Source organism: Ambystoma mexicanum, chromosome 2p, assembly GCF_040938575.1.
Source record: "Ambystoma mexicanum isolate Mex_15411 chromosome 2p, UKY_AmexF1_1, whole genome shotgun sequence".
Taxonomy (NCBI): domain Eukaryota; kingdom Metazoa; phylum Chordata; class Amphibia; order Caudata; family Ambystomatidae; genus Ambystoma; species Ambystoma mexicanum.
In genome coordinates, this window is record NC_090923.1 from 916,783,115 (window position 1) to 916,803,099 (window position 19,985).

The following is a 19,985-nucleotide window of genomic DNA, read 5'->3' on the forward strand; positions in this document are numbered from 1 at the left end:
GAACAGTTTGACTGAATCCTGAACCATGTTGGAGTCGAGAGCCAGAGAGTATGTCATTCGCAGTTGGCCGCAGCACCAGAATGACTGTCGTCATACACAGCAAATGTAGTTTGCAAAAATAATGCTGCTAAATGAGTCTTCCAACATGGTCACCAAGCTCCCATACATCACATGTTTGTGCTCACCGCTTCACCCCTCACTTTAATTCCCATCCTCCTAACATTTAACAGGGGTTTCCCTGCTAGAGAGTAATCTGATGTGAATGCTTTTAGATCACCAACAAATATAGTGTCAAGAAGCTCAGTAATGTAGTTCAGCTGGTTACGACATTGGTTGTGCGAAATGTTTTACTGCAGAGCAGCATTCACCAATCCATCACAAAGAAAGCAAGTATGGTTTGTGGCCTGGAAAAGCCAGATGTGCTCAAAGCCTGGGCGAGGGGAACCAGTGAGTTTGTGCGTGCAGTACTTGTTCATGCCTTAAATGGAAAGTCTGATTGAAAAATAAAGAGGTAGATGGAGCTTAAACACATGGTCAGTGAAAAGCGCTTATGTAGTCCCAATGATCAAGGCTGGAACTTCTAAGTAATGACAAGCTAACTTGTAGTTTAGCCCAGCGTTTAGTCAGCAAATTGTCATCACACTGGCAACAGGTACTGATATTCTGCTGGTTTTATTAATAGTAAGTATAAAACACTGAATTGGCATGAGCCCATGTCAGGCAAGTTGAGTGGTTGTTTCTGTAGCAGGCAGATAAAGCCATTGGTTTACATCACCCATGTAACTGGCATATTTCAACGTAGTAGAGAGAAAAACAGATTGACTACCCCTCTCTGAATAGTCCCTTCTGCAGAGCAGGTTAAAGTGATGTGGATCTACTTTATCATTAGGTATATAAATCGCCTGGAAAGGCTTTGATGTTCCTATTTAGCACACAGCTTTCATTACCAAAAACAATTCTCTTTATTGATTTGTCATAAAAACAATTAAAAAAACATTTACACAAATGATCTAAAAGCGTCATTCACCACTTTCATGCGATATACATTTCTACAATAATGGGGTAAACCGAATTTGCTTTTCTTCCAACATAACTGATAGGTTATGCATATGAGAAATGGGAAAACACATTAAATTCCCTTTGCGGTCGACATATGTTTTGGCCCTTCAGACATGTACCAAACCCTCTCTTGGGTTGTCACTTGATCAGATATTGGGCCATCTTCAGGACACAAACTTTTTTTCAGGAAGTTGAGTTTCATTCTCCAGTGGTAGATTAAATGATCTGTTGTCCGTCCATATGGTATGATTTGGGACTTCTGAGAAAGCACACTGGTAAGTAAATTCTATGGCATCCAGTGTATGGTTCCGTAATGCACGTTCATTGGGCGTGCCTTCAGGTAAAGGTGCATTAAGTCGTGCCAAAACCCGGAGACAACCCAATAGAGGGTTTGGTGAATGACTTTAGCCTGCTGTGCAGAAGGGACTATTCAGAGAGGGATAGTCAATCGGTTTTTCTCTCTACTGTATTATAGCTCTCCCCATTATACAGTTTTGACCCCCGTTAACAAAAATAAGAGGAGCACCCAATCATATTTCAACGTAGGACTGCAGGTTTGTGAAAAACAATTACAATACACGAGTGCCCTTATCACAGTTTATTATTTGTCATTGTTGAATTTACAGATATGCAAAACTGAGATTTTTAGTTTTGAATTACTTTGCACTCTGGTATTTGTAGTCTTGCATGCAGAATTTCCAAAAATAAAAAGCAACTCCTATTTTTTCGGAGGGCTATTTCTAAAAATGTATAATATGTTCGTTAGGTTAATTATGTGAATAGTTTACTTCAAGTCAGACACTATTTGATTTTGATTAATTTCTAACGCGCACCAAGCAGCAATTGCATTCGGGCGCAGATGTTCACTATAGGTTATAAATTTAGCTGTGGAGGCTTAGGGTCACCATAATTACTTGGGTTCATTTAAATAGGAATGTTTTTAATTCTTTTCTAAACTTTGTCAGTGTGGTGCATGAGCGAATGCCGACCGGCAGTTGATTCCATAGCTTAGGGCCGAACACCGAGAACCTCCTGTCTCCTTTGGAAGTGAATTTTGTCTGAGGGACACATAACAGGAGTTTGTCTCCTGAACGGAGGTCTCTGGTGGAGTGATACTGGTGAATTCTCATATTCAGGTATCTGGGTGCAAGTTTGTGGTAACATTTATAAACCAGACACGCCACCTTAAATTTAATATGGTCCTCTACCATCAGCCAGGGAAGGGCTTTCCTTCGGTTTAAAATGACAAAATAAATATTTAATTACTTCAAATAAACATTTTTATTTTATTGGTTAAAAGACAAAAGAATACAATTTGAACATTTAACAAAAGAATAAGCATTTACAACAATAACAAAAAAAGGAAAGGAAAACAAACATTCCAAATCATAAGGCTAAGTAAATACGAGATATTAGGATAGTCGTAGCTTAATCATGAAATTTGAAATCCATATTCAATTCTATAAATAATGTTACAACTGCAACGAAAATGGAGGTGGTTGATCCCAGATAAACATATGTTGCACATGCTTTCAGGGCTGGAATTGATGCATTTTGGGACAGGTTTGTTATAAGGTAATTCCGTTAACCGTGAACAAAATAGCAACAAATGTTCAGATGTTTCCCTTTGCTCTGTGTCATGAGAGAATCGGCACATTAGCAACTGTTCATTAACAAATCCACAACGCAATAAGATCCCTTTAGTGTGAAGTTCCAGCAAAATTGCAAGAAAAGCAGACGAGTGAGGTTATCAGTGCAAATGGACAAGAAAGGGGCCAATGTTCATCTTTTATGGTCATCCATCAGATGGCGCATTAAGGCGTAATGATGGAATTCTTCCACTGTGTTAGCCCGGTCCCAGTCAAAGGGCTTGTTTCACTCTACATGGGTTGCTAATCAGTTCCGCCACCTCAATACCACATTTAAACATCAAATCAGTACATAAGGCCAATAGTTCCCCAAGTGTCCACAGGATTTTTCCCGAACAAATGGCCTCTAGATTCTCGTATATTGAGTTTCTACAGGGAACCAATGTTTTCCAATAGAAGGACGAATATCGCCAAAAAGCCTTGGCTTTCAGAGAAACCAAGCATAGTTCGTAACGCATTGCATCATGTGGAATCAATCCGGACAATCGAAGGACTTCTCCAGATCAAGGATTCTAAAGCCGATTAAGTAGTCGACGATGGAGATGTTGTGTGCTTCAATGGCATACATTACCTTTGGAACACATTTCCCTTCTATTATCGAATGGTCGGTATTGGAGAAAGTTTGCTGTATCTTGCTTCTAATCTGGACAGTTGATTTGCCAGATTTACTGCTTTAGTTCTACACCAACACAGTGCTGCTTTTACACTTTCTGGAGGAGATAAACAAACCGAGATACGAGTCAATCGTCTGTACCTGCTTTTTCCAATATACCATTTAAAGGATACTTTTTTCTTTTCATTTGACAATTACATCACCTCTGTTTTTTCATTACTGGAAGTGCCCTCGTAAGTGCCGTTAGCTGGCATTACTGGCGTCCTGCTGAGAACAATATCTTCAATATAATTTTTTAAATTTTTTTATTGGTTTATTATAAAAACAGAAGTACATACATACTGTACACATATCATTTAACATACATCACAATTCCAAGACAAATAATACAAATCTTCACTCGAGTAAATACATCACTTTACATCACGGAAAGCCTAGCAATAATGACCATTAACAGAGAAGTCAAGCCTAAGGTTAATTTTCGATTGTATTCATCAAAGATGACTTGCCACCAGTCATCTGCACTTAGACTTGGTCTACTTTCCCAAAATTTCCCAAAATGAATACTTTGTTCATGTTATATAGGTCAGAACATGATAGAGTTCCATGTTTAAGAGTTTCTTCATCTTTGTTACACAGTCTGCACAGATTTTCTACTTGTAACCAAACATTAGTTTGTTCTCTTGTTGGAAGCAAGTTCATACGAAACTTCATATAAAGCTGTCTTCGCTTTTGGTCAGGAAACATTTTCAAATAATGTTGAGTTTAATTTACTGCTTGTTTTTGACTCAGAATGTTTTTTGTTGCTCAAAGTTTGATACTTGTTGCGATCCAATCCAGTCTCCACAGCTTTCTCTTGACATAATTTGGATTGGATTGCAAGGTAGACCGGTCCGTTTCTAATGCCACCAGTATATCATTAGATCGAGCAGCCCACATGGCCAAAACAGAGGGGCTCTTTGTGTTTACTGAATGTTTCAATATTTCAAATTGCAGGCATGGCAGGTCTCAAGTCATCTTTCGAAAACAAATTAAGCGTCGGCCAAGAAACTCTTGCGTTCAGAGAGATCAAACTAAGCTTGTATCCAATAAAAACTGTAGGAGTGCCTCTTGGTAGACATAAAACCCGGGACCAGAACATGTTTTCAAAAGAGTTCCACAACTCAAAAGGACATCCTAATGCACATTCGGTAGCATACATAAGGGCAGGAACAGCTTTCTGATTCTAGTACCGCAGAGCTGGCAGAAGTGACAATTTACCATGCTTTTTATTCACCCACCCTGCTTGAAGCCAATTTTTTACATTTTACTTTGAAAGATTACACACTGGGCATCGTTTATATTTGAATTTACTAGAGTTCCCAAATATTTAATTTGTGTTGTAGTAGAGAGCATGGTGTCACCCAGGTACCACTGAAACTTCACTTTTGGATTTAATCTGGACATTCCATGTTGAAAGACTAACAAGTGCTTATTACTAATGATAATGATGTGTTATTTATATAGCGCCTTAATCCAAAATGCTTTACAGAGCACATATTTACATACAATATGTTTATTATTTGATAATGCGCTCACAAACCCAGGGGTAGCCGGGCGCAGCAGGTACAAGATGCTTAGGCTTAAGTTACATTACACAAAGGAGACAATACATGTCATATACAAACAATACATGTAAAAATCAATACAAACAATACATGTAAATACAATGCAGTACATGTCGGTAATCCAGATATCAGAAGTATCAAAGCAGTACTATGCAGTGATCCAAGGGCCTGGTGCAGGGCTCTGATTAGTTGTCGTTGGTCCAGAGCCAGCTTTTCACCTTGCATCTAAATCTAGCATAGGGTAGATTAGCTCTCAATGCAATGGCCAGTGCATTCCAGGCTTGGGCAACTCTAACAGGGAAACTTACTCCACCCGCTTTTGTACGCCTAAATCTAGGCGTTTCTAGAAGGAAATGGTTAGCAGCTCTGGTATGGTAACTAGAAGACTTTCTGGTAAGTCTGGCAGAGATGTGGGGGGGGGGGGGCTGTATTGTTCAGTCCTTTGTGGGTGAGAGATAGTATCTTGAGGAGAACTCTGTCGCTAATTTTTAGCCAGTGGTGGTCTTTCCTTATATTAGAAATGTGCGCTCTACGGGGTATGTCTAAAGTTGCTCTAAGAGCATTGTTTTGCAGTATTTGCATTTTGTTTATGACGTTTTCATTGGCGCCCGCATAAAGGGCATTGCAGTAGTCCAGCTTCGACATTACTAAAGCGTTAGCTAGATTGATACAGTTAGTTTTGGATAGGTACGGTCTGCAGGTCCCGATTAATTTACAGGTGTACGCTGTAGAGGAGGCCAGGGTGTTAACTTGTTTAAGGGATAAGAAACCTAGAGTTTTTACCTCAGTAGCCACCTTAATTATATTGCCATCTATGTTGAAGGCGAGATAGTTGGGGCTAAGTTTTTTGAGATTGGAGTCAGAGCCCAAGATCAGAATCTCTGTTTTGTCATCATTTAGGCAGAGGCCGTGGGAGGCCATCCATGCCTGAATGTCTCAACTAACGTGTTCGGGTTGGATTTACTAGAGCTGGCAGTGAGGGCTGGTAAGAGTATTGGGAGTAGTTTTGCAGCAGTGATTTCTTTTTTACTTCTCGTTGGCATGGGAGGTGCTATTTCACTATTGTTTGGTTTGGGGGACTCTATGGTGGCTGAGAACCATATGAGGTGGTGGTCAGTCCACGTTTGTGGCAGAATATTAGAGATGGTAGTATCACAATTACGGTTGGCTATCCAGTCTAAGGTGCGTCCTTTTATGTGTGTGGAGGCTAGGACTTTTTGGGAGAGACCATGATCAACTAAAATTGATTGGATAGATTGGGCCTCTTTGTCCTCAGCATCATTAAATCCCAAGTTAATGTCACCTAGTAATATGAGCTGAGTGGAATCTTTGATACTATTAGTGAGGCGGTTGGATAGGTCTTCTTCAAAGTTACCTAGTGGGCCTGGCGGTCTGTACAATAGGAGGACCGTAAGTGTGCTATTGTTGGAAATGGGTATTTTAGCAGAAAGGAGTCCGCATGATGAGATTGCTGGATGTGGGGTAAGTCTTGCAGCTAGCTGCATTTTGGCAATAATGGCCAGGCCACCCCCCCTGGAGTTGGGCCGATCAGCTCTTAGGATGTTCTAATTGTCTGGGATGGCGATCATGAGTGCAGGACCTGCTGCATCGTGGAGCCAGGTCTCAGTGACAGCAAAAAGGTCTAAATTATCCATGGTGAGCATGTCAGCGATTTCTGTCTTATGTGCTATGAGGGACCTAGTATTAATAAGGGCTCCTGATAGGTTTGGAGTAGTGATTTTGTCTTTGAGGAGTCTGGGGCTCGAGTGGTTGCATCTCTTCTGTTTGTGATGCGGATTGATTTGTGATTTAGGACACCTTGCAGCGGCTGCGGCTCGAGGGTCGGGGATGGTGGTAGGCAGAGTGGATGTAGGGCCTGCTGGACTGGTTCTTTTGTTTTTGAGGTCGTAGAGTCGTGGCAATCTTGCTCTAAGTCGCAGGTTTCTCTCTTGCAGGTTGCAAGGAGTAGAGTTGGTGAGGGGCATTATTGTGAGGAAGGCTAGAATTTTCCAGGCCAAGGACCAGTATGTATATAGGAGGCAGGTCTTGCGTGTGCGCATGTTGGGCAAAAGATAGCACAATGGCACCTAGATTTTGGCAGACCCAGTTGGGACTAACAATTATACTAGCGCAAGGCATCTAGGTTTAACACTCAGGACAAGATGCATGGGAACTACAGTACTGCACCTGGATTTAACAATCCTATTTCGGGACAAAATGCATGGGAACTACAGTGCTGCACCTAGATTTAACAATCCTATTTCGGGACAAAATTCATGGGATCTACAATGCTGCACCTAGATTTACAATCCTGTTTCAGGACAAAATGCATGTAATGCTGCACCTAGATTTAACAATCCTATTTTGGGACAAAATGCATGGGAACTACAATGCTGCACCTAGATTGGGCGTACCTGTTAGTGCCTAGCGTGCAGATAGTATGTAGCGACAGGCATCTGTGATAACAGTTTTATTGGTGACAAGAAGGCATGCACAATGCCATGGGGCATCCGATTATGGTAGTATTCATAATGACTTAAACGTATACACGCAGACATGAGGGGTTCGAGTTATCGGTGGCAGTCTGTATGAATCCAGAGGTAATGGGCGTGATGATTACAGCGAGGAATCGGGGGTATGCAGGTGGGCAAAAGTACTTACAGTAGCTCGCCCGATCCATGAAATCACTCGGAGGGTTGTGCAGTATTTCCTGCTGTGGGCGGGTGACTCGCGTTAGTCGGAGAAGTGGTTTGAAGGTGAGGGTCCGTTAGCGTGTGCAGCGTTAGAGACGGGGAGTGTTGTTGATAAAGGCCGATCGGGCAGCGAGAGTGGCCACGCTGGCCTTGTGTGATGTGGGCCGGCTTCGCCTGCCGGGGTCCAATCAGGGTGAGATAAACAAAAGGCAGCCAATCCTGCGGTGGCAGTGGCTATGATGAGCCAGGTCAGGCAGCAGAAGGCGGGCGGCCATCTTAGAATGTGAAGGTACCTTGTGTACCTTAATGGAGATTCGGGAAGCCAGGTGCAGAAAATAGCATATGCAGCCGTATTTCGGCTACTCAGCCTATTCTTTAGACATCACTTGGCACTGCATGAATTGCGGGGCCCTCATTGCTCTCGAGGGTGAATCTGCACGGATGTGTGCAACGAGCATCAGGTCGAACGCCGCTGGTCAGCTGGGCTCAATGTTGGGCACCCACTGCTCCTGCAGGGGCTGGACTTGGAAGAGGAGCTCCTGCTCCAGCCCTGTGGCTGGGAGAAGTATGGTGAAACACAGGCAGCAAACAGGTGCCAGCCTTGATTGTATCACCCAACCGAAATTGGTACTCATTTATCTACCTCAAAGGGTGAAAGGCTGAGTGGCCTTGCCGGGATTCGAACCTGCGACCTGCCGATCACACTCAGATTGCAGCAGCGAGCTCTCAAGCCAGCTGGTAAAATAGCTCAGCGGGTTGAGCTAATATAATATACCGATTACTAGATCGGTATATTACTGCCCGATACTTACCACAGCTTGAATATCTTTGTATACCTCTTGCTGATAACTATTCCTTTGTGTTCGCTTTAGATCCTAGCCCCCACGCCCCCATTTCAACAGGAAGCAGCTACAAAAGGACGAGGGTGCATACATTCACGCGCGCATCCTCGTAACTGCGGTCAGCTGTTGCCAGTGGATATAGCGCTTCCTGCTCAGTGATTCGCCTGGACTAGCACGGATTGCCGACTGAAAGTCGCAAATTACCGGTGAGCCCGCTAGCTAGGCTTAGCGTAGGGGGATCGTTTTATCCTATTACCAATTTGACACGCCCCCTCCTGTAGACCTCATTTAAGATGGTGTGTTTTAGTGACCCGTTTGCTGCTGCTGCTACCACCCTACTGCGCAGAAGACAAAATACAAGTTTGGTGCAGTAAATGCGCCCGTGAAAAAAGCCACCAGAATTAGTAAACACTATCCAAAGAAAACTAATGACCGCGTCCCGACTCCTAGCGCTATTGAAGAAAATCAGGCGTCTCACAAGCTAATGATTGATCTAACAGATTCCCTCCCATGCCCGAGCTCGAAATTAATTGCAAATGTTTTGTTTTCACATGAGGACAATGCTAGCGTGGTACCGCTCTCAGATGACTATTCGGTCTCTGGAGAAGTACCGTTAGCAATAAATATGTTTGATCATGGCCGGACTAAATGCACTGTAATTGCCGATATGAATGAATCACATGGAACACATGAATATGTTGAACATGCCTCAACAGTAACAAAGGACAATGCTAAGGTTTTAGTTGTTAATAACTTTCCAGATGCATTAGTGGCGACCGATGTACTTACTGATGATACTGTCGCACTAGCACAAGTACACTTTAGTCTCAATAATGTGGCGACAACTACCACGAGTGATAGAACTGGGGATTATGCCCCAGTGGTAGTGGGTGACTTGGTACACGGAACAGACACGATACATAGTGCAGTTGCATAGTGTGAGGAGAGTCTTTCTGCTCCATCTCCAAACATAGCCTCTACTCCCTGTTGAAGATTGACAACCCTGAAACTGCCCAGGAATCTAATACTCTCATTCCCATGCTGGTAATCTGTACCACGAAGACCATCAACTCGCCAAACACGGACAGCAGGCAGACCAACGTGTGCAAGCATGGTACATGAATCTAACGAAAGCAATGTACAAATGAATGAGGTTACACTGTATAATGATGATCTAAATACAAGCAGAGTACATCTAATGATGACATGTTTGAGAATCTGTTGACTGTCCTGATCACCTGATGCGAAAATATGGGGAAAACAAACTAGATGCACAATCCCTACTGTTGCATAAGAGTATTAATAGTGATGGACGATTCTCTCATGTCTGTAGTAATCAAATGTGCCCTATCCCGATCTCCCATTCTAAGAGTGTATCCAACATGGCTGTGAACACAGTTATTTATTGATACTGCGCATGACTCATACTGTTTCTTCCAAGCCATCTAGTTATAGTAAAAGAGCGCTAACAAAGGGTCTCGGCAGTTGAAACGTCAGAAAAGAAAAGTATTGCAAGCAATGCTGTATAAAGAGACAACGAATTCCATTAAGAACAATGGTTGCATAGCAGATATTGCTTCTGCCGGAACAGGTATTGTGACTGTATATGACCTCATAGATGTGCTGTCCAGCCAAAAAAATAGTTCCAATAAAAAACCTAATATTGTGCTATACGAACAAGCTGCTGGGAAAGAGAAACTTGTTCAAATACATCAATCTGGTGCTTTCTCCGATAACGAGAAAACGCTATGGAACATATGACATTAGCAACTACATGCATGATTCTGGATGCGACTCTAGAAAAGGGAAGAGTACCCCCAAGTTGCATGAAGGCTCTGAACCTTCTAAAAGGTGGAAAGCTAAAAAAGTAAAAACTAAAGAATGTAGGTATTGCTGACCATGTTCTGGCAGCGGTCAAATGCATAATTGTGGTAAACTAGGCGAATAACCTAAATAACATGCTGGCTCCTGAATGCCAGATTGGTTCTCAAGATGTCTTGGAGGTCGAAACTAACCTAGAACCTCGTGCCACAAGGGTAAAAAAGGACGCTAACCTTCCATCTACACATGTGCCTAAAACACACGAGCATATAGGTAGTAAACTTCAGAGTAATGATAGTAGCAATGAATCAGGCTACATTAACCAAATAAATGCCCTCCAGATGAAATCAATATTTGGCACTGATCATCACCCCCACCCTAAATCGAGCAATTCTACATGGCATTGTTCCTCTCCGTGTAATCATAAATGATGATATACTTATTGTCCATCAGCTGGCAGACAAGATCAATGTAACATCCAATATTTGGTGGCGCTCTAATGATATTAGAGTACAATTTACGATTTGAGAATGAACTGCAAGTTGGGCTATAGCTGCTCTGAAGTCATGATGCCGACCGTCAAATACCAATCTTAAATTATTGGTCCAGAGCGGCATTGTAAAATATCATTAACAGTTCCATCTATTGAGCCCGACTTGGGTCCCATTGCACTAGCTGCGAAACCTGGGTCTGATAATTTTAACAAATTAGTTACATGAAGCTGCCTAATAGGAGATCAGTGCAAATTAAGGATATTGGCAATGGATGCCACGCGTTTTCAAGGCCCAGTTTGCACCGACACCGATATTTGTTCATGGAATACAAGAGGGTTTTCGCACATTGCAGCTCAGGCAGGCTTATTAGCATACATAGATCAGTTCTGTATTGTGGCCTTGCAGGAAACTTGTAATATCGATGGGCGTAGCACTCTCCAGATAAACGCAACAAAAAGGACCTATCGGGCGACCTAAAGGAGGGTTGCTGATTTATGTCTGCCACCCATGGACATGAAATGCCATCCAATCATCGATATTGACAGTGCAAGCTGCTATTATTAATTGCAATACACCTATGGCCAATAAAGTCTTAATTGTGAACATTTATGATCCACCTTATATGGTTTCCACCAAAAACAACATCTCAACAGTCAAACAAATCATAGATGACTATGGCAGCGGAGTCCCTATAACTGGTGATTTTAACTTGAGAATTGGCCAAAATAATGACTGGCAAAATGAGGACTCTGCATCCGAGCCTTATATTACCCCAGATTCTAATAAGCCAGGTAAAGAATGGGCCAATCTATTTAGTGCGTACAATATGACAATGTTAACTGGCAACTGTCCTGATGATGCAGTAAAAGCTTGTACTCTGATAAGTGGCAAGCATTGTTCCACCCTGGACTATATTGTAGTTAATAACAGAACCCTCAATATAGTGATTGATATGGCAGTGGTTTCCTGTGAGGAGAGTGACCATTTGTGTGTACTTATCAAAGCCAAGAGAGTGGCTAAGCATTATGACCTTAACAGTGATATTTATATCAACAATGGGGCTAATCGCATTAGATGGAATCCCACCAACTTAGATAAGGCTAACACCATAGCGGAAAGTATCCTTCCTCCTTTTCTGGTGAAGTGGTGCCCAATGACTGATAGTTCTAAACCTGAGATTTTGTCAGAATTCTCCAAGATAGTTTCTATTATTAAAGACTCCACTGCCAAAAAAGAAGAGCCTGAGCGAAAGTTGTAGTTAGAGTACACGCTAAGGCTCTAAATATGACCATCAAATCCAAGTATACAAAAAGAAACCGACTAGCTATAGCGGAGGCAATAAGAGCTAACCCAGGGAACTTGCAATCAGAAGATCTATCTATCTGTATCAAAGCGCTTAAAGATCCATATCGTAGATCGCGGAAGTATAAAGTTGAACATAAAAACGATATACAGTTACAACTGGCTCATCATGCTAGATCTAATAACAGAGGGATCTGGGGCACCTTTAAGGGAGCGGCCAAGAAGAATCTCCCCATAAACAGTGAGTGAGGTAGGCTAGGAGACGCATATTAGAAACACACTGGGATCAGGTCAGACCATGGATGAGATACATGTGACTGATGCAATATGGGCATGTACATACACTGTTGCTGACATCACTAAACAGACCAGACTATTATCCACCTTGCGTGCAGTTGGGCCACAGCACTTGAAACAGGCTCTTGCGGTTGTCCCTGAAGCTATGGGCCAACTCTCTGTATACCCTTTTTTCACACATTGGGAAATGTGGGATGGTACCGCCCCATCCAACCCCTCGCCCACCCCCGAGTTGGAAAGAGCGTCATACTTCCTATACATAAAAAAGGGCTCTGGAATGACCCTTTAAATTATTGCATGCTAGCTATGCTAGACATTCCAGCGAAAATCTTTGCAAAAGTTCTACTTGAGGAACTTAAGTGGATTTACAAAAATGCAATATTACAATATAATCAAACAGGATTTAGAGCAAAATCTAGCACTACAACACAATCTATTTATCTTGGTTAGTTTGATTGAGCATGCATGGGCTTGTCGCCAACTCCCCATTTACGGCGCATTTATCGATTTCAGTGCTGCCTTAGATACCATCTTGCAAAATCGCCTGTGGAAAAAACTTGTAGCATGAAAGATTCCCCCCCCCCCCCTTCCTGGTCTGCTGTCCATGATTAAATTACTATAGTCTGACACCTCAGTGCACGCGAGATTGTATGGAGAGTGGTGTGTGAGTGGCCAGTTTCGCACTGTACGTGGGGTTAAACAGGGATACATCCTGGCTGCTACACTGTTTAATCTATACTTGGCAGATCTTGCGGGTGTCCTTAAATCTACCAAATACTGCCCCCTTAAATTCGGCAGCTTGCGGATTGAATGGCTTATATATGCAAAAGATCTTCTACTGCTTAATTATACCCCATCAGTAATCCAAGAGAAATTGAAGATCCTGGGCAGCTATGCTAATGAAAATGGTTTGCAAATTAACATAGCTAAATCCCAAAATTTTCACCTTCGTGGGCAAAACCAAAAGTCGAACTCAATCGAATGACGTGGAAGCTTGAAGTGAACGTTGTTGAAGTAGTTAATCAATATAAATACTTAGGGGTCTACGTTGACAATAAATTAAATTGGGAGACCCAATGGTGTGAAATTAAAATCAAATGCATGCAGATGTGCCATACTCTGATCACTTCATTAGCACACAAGGAGGATGCTCTTTTAAGACTATACTATTGCTATATTCTGCTAAGATTATGTATGTATGATTTATGGGATTAAGTATGGGGAGCCAGACTAATCTGAACTAGCAAAGTTTGAGGCTAAAATACTGCGCATTATTTTTTCGAATGCCTAAAACTAGGCCAATTGAATATCTGTTTTTAGAATTTAACATGAGGGTCACGAATTTTGAGACCTTAATACATTTAGATAACCAGACCATAATGGAAGAGGTGAAGACTGCCTATTAAAACATTGACGGTGTGACTTTTGGCAGAATAAGTTATTTTTTACAGACCATCCACCAAAAGTGGAGGCAGGGATAAGTAACCGCAAATTCTACTATATCTGCAAGATCACACAAAAAGATGGCCAAAACCAAGATTAATAGTCATAGTATTGAATGTGCGATCACACAACTGTCTACCCACTCTAACAGTGATGAATTCAATGTGTGTGCAAACCGAGATTACTAGGTACATTAGTGCCTTTCCACAGTATTAGCTGTCAAGGGTGCAAAGTTTGGCAAATCTTGGGTTGATTGCTTATGCCGATTACGCAGCGAGATAGAAATAGAAACTGCTGAACACATTATGACCCAGTGCAATAGTCTAAATAACCTCAGAAAGGAGCATATATTTGAAATGGGAGGAAAATCTAACTATTAAGTGGCATCGATTACTGGAAGGTAATGACATTAATTTGATGTTCCATATAGCATTTTTGTATTATGTATGGAAATTTTAATCAACGTATCCCTCGGGATATTTTAATGTGCTGATGTATAATTTCATGAGAGATTTTCTTTTAAGCTATGAATTTTATTTTGTATTATGTTGTCATATGCAAAGCTAAATCCAACTAGAAGCATATTATGTAAATACATAAAATTACTGGTTTTTATACCGCACTCCACTGCCATTTGCAGGTCTTCTTGACAGTCTGGCAGGTGTGAAAAGTTGGGGGTGGAGGGGCGAGGTTCATAGGTTGCATATGTTAAGGACATTTTGCTATCTACATAAAGATAATCTTTTTTGTATGTTAAGCTGGTCAACATCATGGATATAAACAAATCTTTAAGAAGGGGGTGTAGCGGTGACTGCACTTTAAGGGACTTTGAAGTTAACAATGAACGTGTGCGGTTTCGGGTTGTTCAGTTGTAAATTACTCATCCTGCATAACAAATGCTCTGATTAGAAGTGTGAGTCTGTCGAGCAAGAAAATGCGACGAGGGAACATCAACTTTTACCAAAGCTTTGAATTACAACAAGAAAATAGCCCAAACTGCAACCCTCTCATGACGTTTCAGATCACACGAGGATGTGTGCACGCATCTTTAAGGCCTCTGAAAATAAAACCACCATCAGTACCATCGTCTAAGAAAGACTCTCCACCAATCCTGCAAGTGATGTAAAAATGTAGCGAAAGACAAAATCATGCATTCAGTGGCAATATTAACAATACAGTGTTCAAATATTGTGTTTTAACGTATTTTTCAACTATTTTTTTTAATGCAAAATACAAAAATTAAATGTATATGGCAATAAAGTGATGAATTATGCCCGAACCCTCAGTTGTGAAAAGCAGCAGTATCTTACCATTTCAAGATGGGCATACATGTGTAGGTCTGTAGCGCAAATGGAAGCAAAGGAGTCCCCTGTGGGTGTGTTTTGGGCAGGTATGGAGGCGGGGGGGGGGGGGGAGAACATAGGCCTTACCGTGACCAGGGACTTGAATGGGCGGGGGGTGGGAAACAAACATCACCCACAGACGGTTTGCCCCCCATCATGTCCCAAAATATTTTCCTCCCCGGATCTCCTATATCTTCCCTCCCCAAGGTGGTGACCTCGAATAGCCAAAACTAAAAAGAAGTATCTACACACAAGCAGCACTGGGAAGCCTTTTCATATGAGTGGATTGGGGCCATGGACTTGCAGGATTGTTACATCAGAGGCCACTCACCTCTGTTGTTTTTAGCAACATAACCAAGTAATGCAAACATGACAACTGTTGCCTGAGAAGCAAGATGAATGAAGCATTCATGACGACTATCTGAAACGTATAGAAAACACTGAACGATCAGAAACAAAAATAATTAACAGGTCCAAGAGTCAAGAGCAGTCATCATGGCGCGTGCTATAGCACTTATTTACAAAGCGTTTTACTGGTAACATCATGATCTTACCTGGAGCTGCTTGATGAGTTTAGGGATCTGCTTGCAGTTCAGTTTCTGGCAGGCCTGTTTGTAAGCACCTATTATTTCTTCCACCGTCACATTTTGCGCTGCATGTCAGAAATAAATGCATCACTTACAGTCACATTTCAGACTATAAAAAAAAATAACTTCTCCCCGACATTCACCCCGTTCCTTACAAAAACTGTTCTGAGAAGTCAATGTACGAATTCAGTTTAGATTAAGAACAATTAAGTTAAAAACACAAAATACATAACACTGGCATAATTAGAAAGGCCACAGTGCTGTTATTTCTGGCACAGTTCTTTGCGGCCACGCCTACACCGGAGTGTGCAAGGGCGATACCATCACGCTTACAAACACAATAATGCCAGACTCCTTGTCGGCAATGTTGCTAACCGAAGCAAACCAAATGTGAATTTCACTACTGCGATCTAGAGGGTGACAACATTTAGACATTAGTTGTAGCATGGCGAAAATGTATACTCCGTTCTTCGTGGCTTCAGTGCTTTCATAACCTGGGAATTTGTCCATATATATATGCCAACTTACTTGCTTGCTTATTCCATTCGCTACCCTTGCCACCACTTACTTGCTTATTCCATTCGCTACCCTTGCCACCACTTATGGAAAAAAGGTGCAGAACGAGACATTTTTCTTTTTAACTACAGGATTCAAAACACTGAAAACCAAACTCTGAAAATAGATAGTTCCATGTCCAAACCTTGCTTCCCCCTTTCCCAACCAAGTCCACTGTAGGGCAAAGTTCCCCCAACCATTCCCGTCTGAACCCCACCTGCCCTTGCAGGTGTTCCTGGACTGGAGGAGTGCCGTTTTGTCGGGGAAAGCCGAGCCCTCATCGATACATCCAGCGCCATTGCAATTAGGCCTCAACGGGGCGCTGATCACGAGCAAAGCGAAAACCCTTCCCACTTTCCCACGGCTCTTTAGTAGTCTCTATAGTGCCACTGATCGCAAAAAACACTGCCATGCCCAAGGTGGGTCCACACCCACCGTAGTTCCCCCCCCTTTCATATCTTATAGCTCCAGCAGTTCAGTGTACAAATTCCAAAAGAACAGATCCATGCCTGCTGGTGACAAATGCACCCCGTCCTACTGGTGGTACTCCGGTGATCTCAAGTTTATCAGACCATGCCTGACCTGCATGAAACCTCTGCCCCTGCAGAACTTGGCCATTGCCCCATTTAACTTCCTCCTTGAGGTCTCCACTGCCGAATGACTTTCTGCTCCCCTCCATTCCCGTCTTTGGATGATCTCGGAGCAGATGATCTCGGTATCACCCAACTGAGAACACACTTCCTGTAAGGTGAACATCATTTCCCTCATCAATGACCCTCTGCCCAAGTTGGTCAGGTCGTTGCCACCGAGATGGATGATCAATACGTCAGGCCTGTGATGTATGCCCAACAATTTGTCAATGTGCGCTTGTAACTGCGCCCACCTCATCCCGGGCACACCATACCACCAGATTCGATACTCGCCAGCTGTCATCCTCTCTCTTTCCGTCATCCAGTTAGCCCTGGCCACAGTCACAAAAGAATGACCCATCACCCAAACAGACTGTCTCCTCCTTCGGGCTGCTGTCAATCGGAGCGAGATGAGAAGGTGGCGCATTAATACTACATTTTGTCCGGCCTTATATACCTCCTAAAACACCCAGACTGCCAACCCCCAATTCTCATAATTGTCTCAGGCCCCATGCCCAGCTTAGCTGCTGATGTAGCCACCCCAATTCTAAATGAGAGTGTTTTCCGAACACCCCTCCCATGGTGTCCAGTCATTTGGTCGACTACAAACTGGTCGACTGCAATTTGGTCGACGCCATTTGGTCGAAAACCAAATGGTCGATTTTTTTTTATTTTTATTTATGTATATGTGTTTTGTGGATTTTCGTGTAGAAAAAAAAAAAAAAGGAAAAAAAGAGGGTTGGGGGGACCCCCCCAAAAAAACCAAAAAAGGGGTGAAAATAAAAAATAAAAAAAAATTCGACCATTTGGTTTTCGACCAAATGGCGTCGACCAAATTGCAGTCGACCAGTTTGTAGTCGACCAAATGACTGGCAACCCCCTCCCGTCACTCCCATGCCTTTCAAGGCCATGTCCATCACACTCCTGAATTGGAACCTGCTCAGAGCCGACCCATCCCTGTGCAAATATAGAGGTGACCCAGCACCCGCCTGCTGCCCCTCTTGTAGGTAAGCTGTTAGCACCGCTACTGGACACACTGTGCTCCCCTGGATGCTATAGAGGGTGACGGTTCTCCCTTTTCCGCATTGATCCATCTTCGACCTCCTTAGATAAATGTGCACCAGCTCCCTAGATAACTGCACATCTTCTAGCCTAAAAAACCCAGAGCCCCGTCCCGCTCTATTCTCAGGAACCAGCTTGCTCACTCTGAAAGCTCCAAAGAAGGCCAAGGTGAAAGCTGCTGTGAACAAAACCATCTCTCCTTTGTTACGGCAAACCCTATGCAGAGTTTCAACTAAACTGTGCAATTTAACAATATCTATGGGACGCCTTGCGTCGGGCTTTCTCTCCGTTTGCTTTGCCCAACCTTTCTTTGGCATTATGATGTAATGCTCCTTGGTGGGATCGGGCTTTCCCCCTAGTTTGTAGTAGTGTGCTATCGTTGCCAAATGGTAACATATCCAGGATCTGGTTTTCCTAGACCGCCATCCTCATCCGACAAAGGCACGTACTGGCCATCTCATTTGGTGTTTCGTCAAAGACTGTTCCTTAAAAGCCAAGAATCTCTCCCAGCACACATTGTACCTCCTTGCTGTGCCTGGTGCCAGGGCTGTGTAGATCAGTGAACTCGGATTTCCCCAATCATGCCCCACCACTGAACCTTGAACAGGATCATCCTCTTGAGAGTGAGTGTGTGTGAGAGAGAGAGAGTGAGAGAGAGAGAGAGAGAGAGAGAGAGTGAGAGAGAGAGAGAGAGAGAGAGTGAGAGAGTGAGAGAGTGAGAGAGAGAGAGAGAGAGAGAGAGAGAGAGAGAGAGTGAGAGAGTGAGAGTGTGAGAGAGTGAGAGTGTGAGAGAGAGTGAGAGTGAGAGTGAGAGAGTGAGAGAACGTTCTTCACCCCTGGAATGTGTCGTGCTCTTACTACAGAGTTTAACTGGAGCAGGCTTGTTGTCAGCTCCCTCAGCAACCTAAGTACCCTTACATTTCTGGACGTCCCCCGATTAAGGATTTGGACCACAGCCAGGTTGTCTGACCAGAGATTCACTCTTCTATTCGCTTAGGACTCTCCCGAAAGCCTGAAAGCAACAATAGGTAAAAGTTCCAGCAGTGTCTCTGGTAATGCCCTCCTGATGCCAGGACGCCGGCCCAGCCTCCCCGCACCACTCGTTCTCTAGAATAGCTCAAAATCCGTGGGAGCCTGAAGCATCAGTAACAGTTCTCAGTTTCTCGCTACTAGCCCACTGCTCCCGCCAAAGTAGTACCCCATTGAAATTATCCAGGAAACCATCCCACATCTTGAGATCCTCTAACTTCCGCCCCCATCAGCACATGCTGGGAAGCGTACTGCAGCCCTACAGTCTTGAGTTCAATGCTCCTGGCGAACACTTTTCCTGCCGGGATCACCTTACCAGCAAAGTTCAAATTTCCCACCAATGACTGCAGCTCCCTCAAAGTGGCCTTACTCCTGCCCCTCAATTCCTTGATCGTTTCTTTGAGTTTCACCACTTTGTCCCTTGGCAGTCTTGACTTCCCCCTCAACTCAGTCCCTCTCTATTCCCAGGAATGTCAGCCTTATGAGTGGACCCACTGTCTTCAATGACTGGAACCTGTTCAGTAGCGTGCCACATTCAAGTTGTTGAGGTAGTGCATTACCACCCCGCCCTGGGCCATCTGCTTCAGTGCATACTCCAAAAAAGTGCTGAATTTTTTATAATATGCGCACGAAATAGCGCAGCCCATCGGTAAGCATCTGTCGTAATAGTATGCGCCCTTTACCTTGAAACCCAGCTAATGGTAGCTTTCCTTGCTAATTGGCAGTAGCCTGAAGGCTGACTCAATATAGACCTTCCCCATCAGTGCGCATCTCCCTGTGGCCCTCACTAGTTCTACTGCATCAAAGCAAGCATAATGAACCCTACAGCTCACTTCAGCTATGCCATCGTTTACAGATGCACCCTCAGGGAAGGATAGGTGCTGTATGAAGCGAAACTGCCCTTCTTGGGAACAGGGCCAAGGAACGATACCACAAAGTTCTTCAAAAGGCAGAGTAGTG

General features: G+C 43.2%; 1 protein-coding gene across 1 annotated transcript in view; it reads right to left on the minus strand.

Moving 5' to 3' along the window:
* The window catches only part of PPP1R37 (protein phosphatase 1 regulatory subunit 37), a 1,561,993-nt gene that overhangs the window by 1,414,248 nt on the left and 127,760 nt on the right, over positions 1-19,985 (minus strand). Inside the window, exon 2 of the mRNA XM_069644632.1 lies at positions 15,718-15,815. Within this exon, the coding sequence (XP_069500733.1) occupies positions 15,718-15,815 (98 nt within the window). The remainder of the gene's footprint in view (positions 1-15,717; positions 15,816-19,985) is intronic.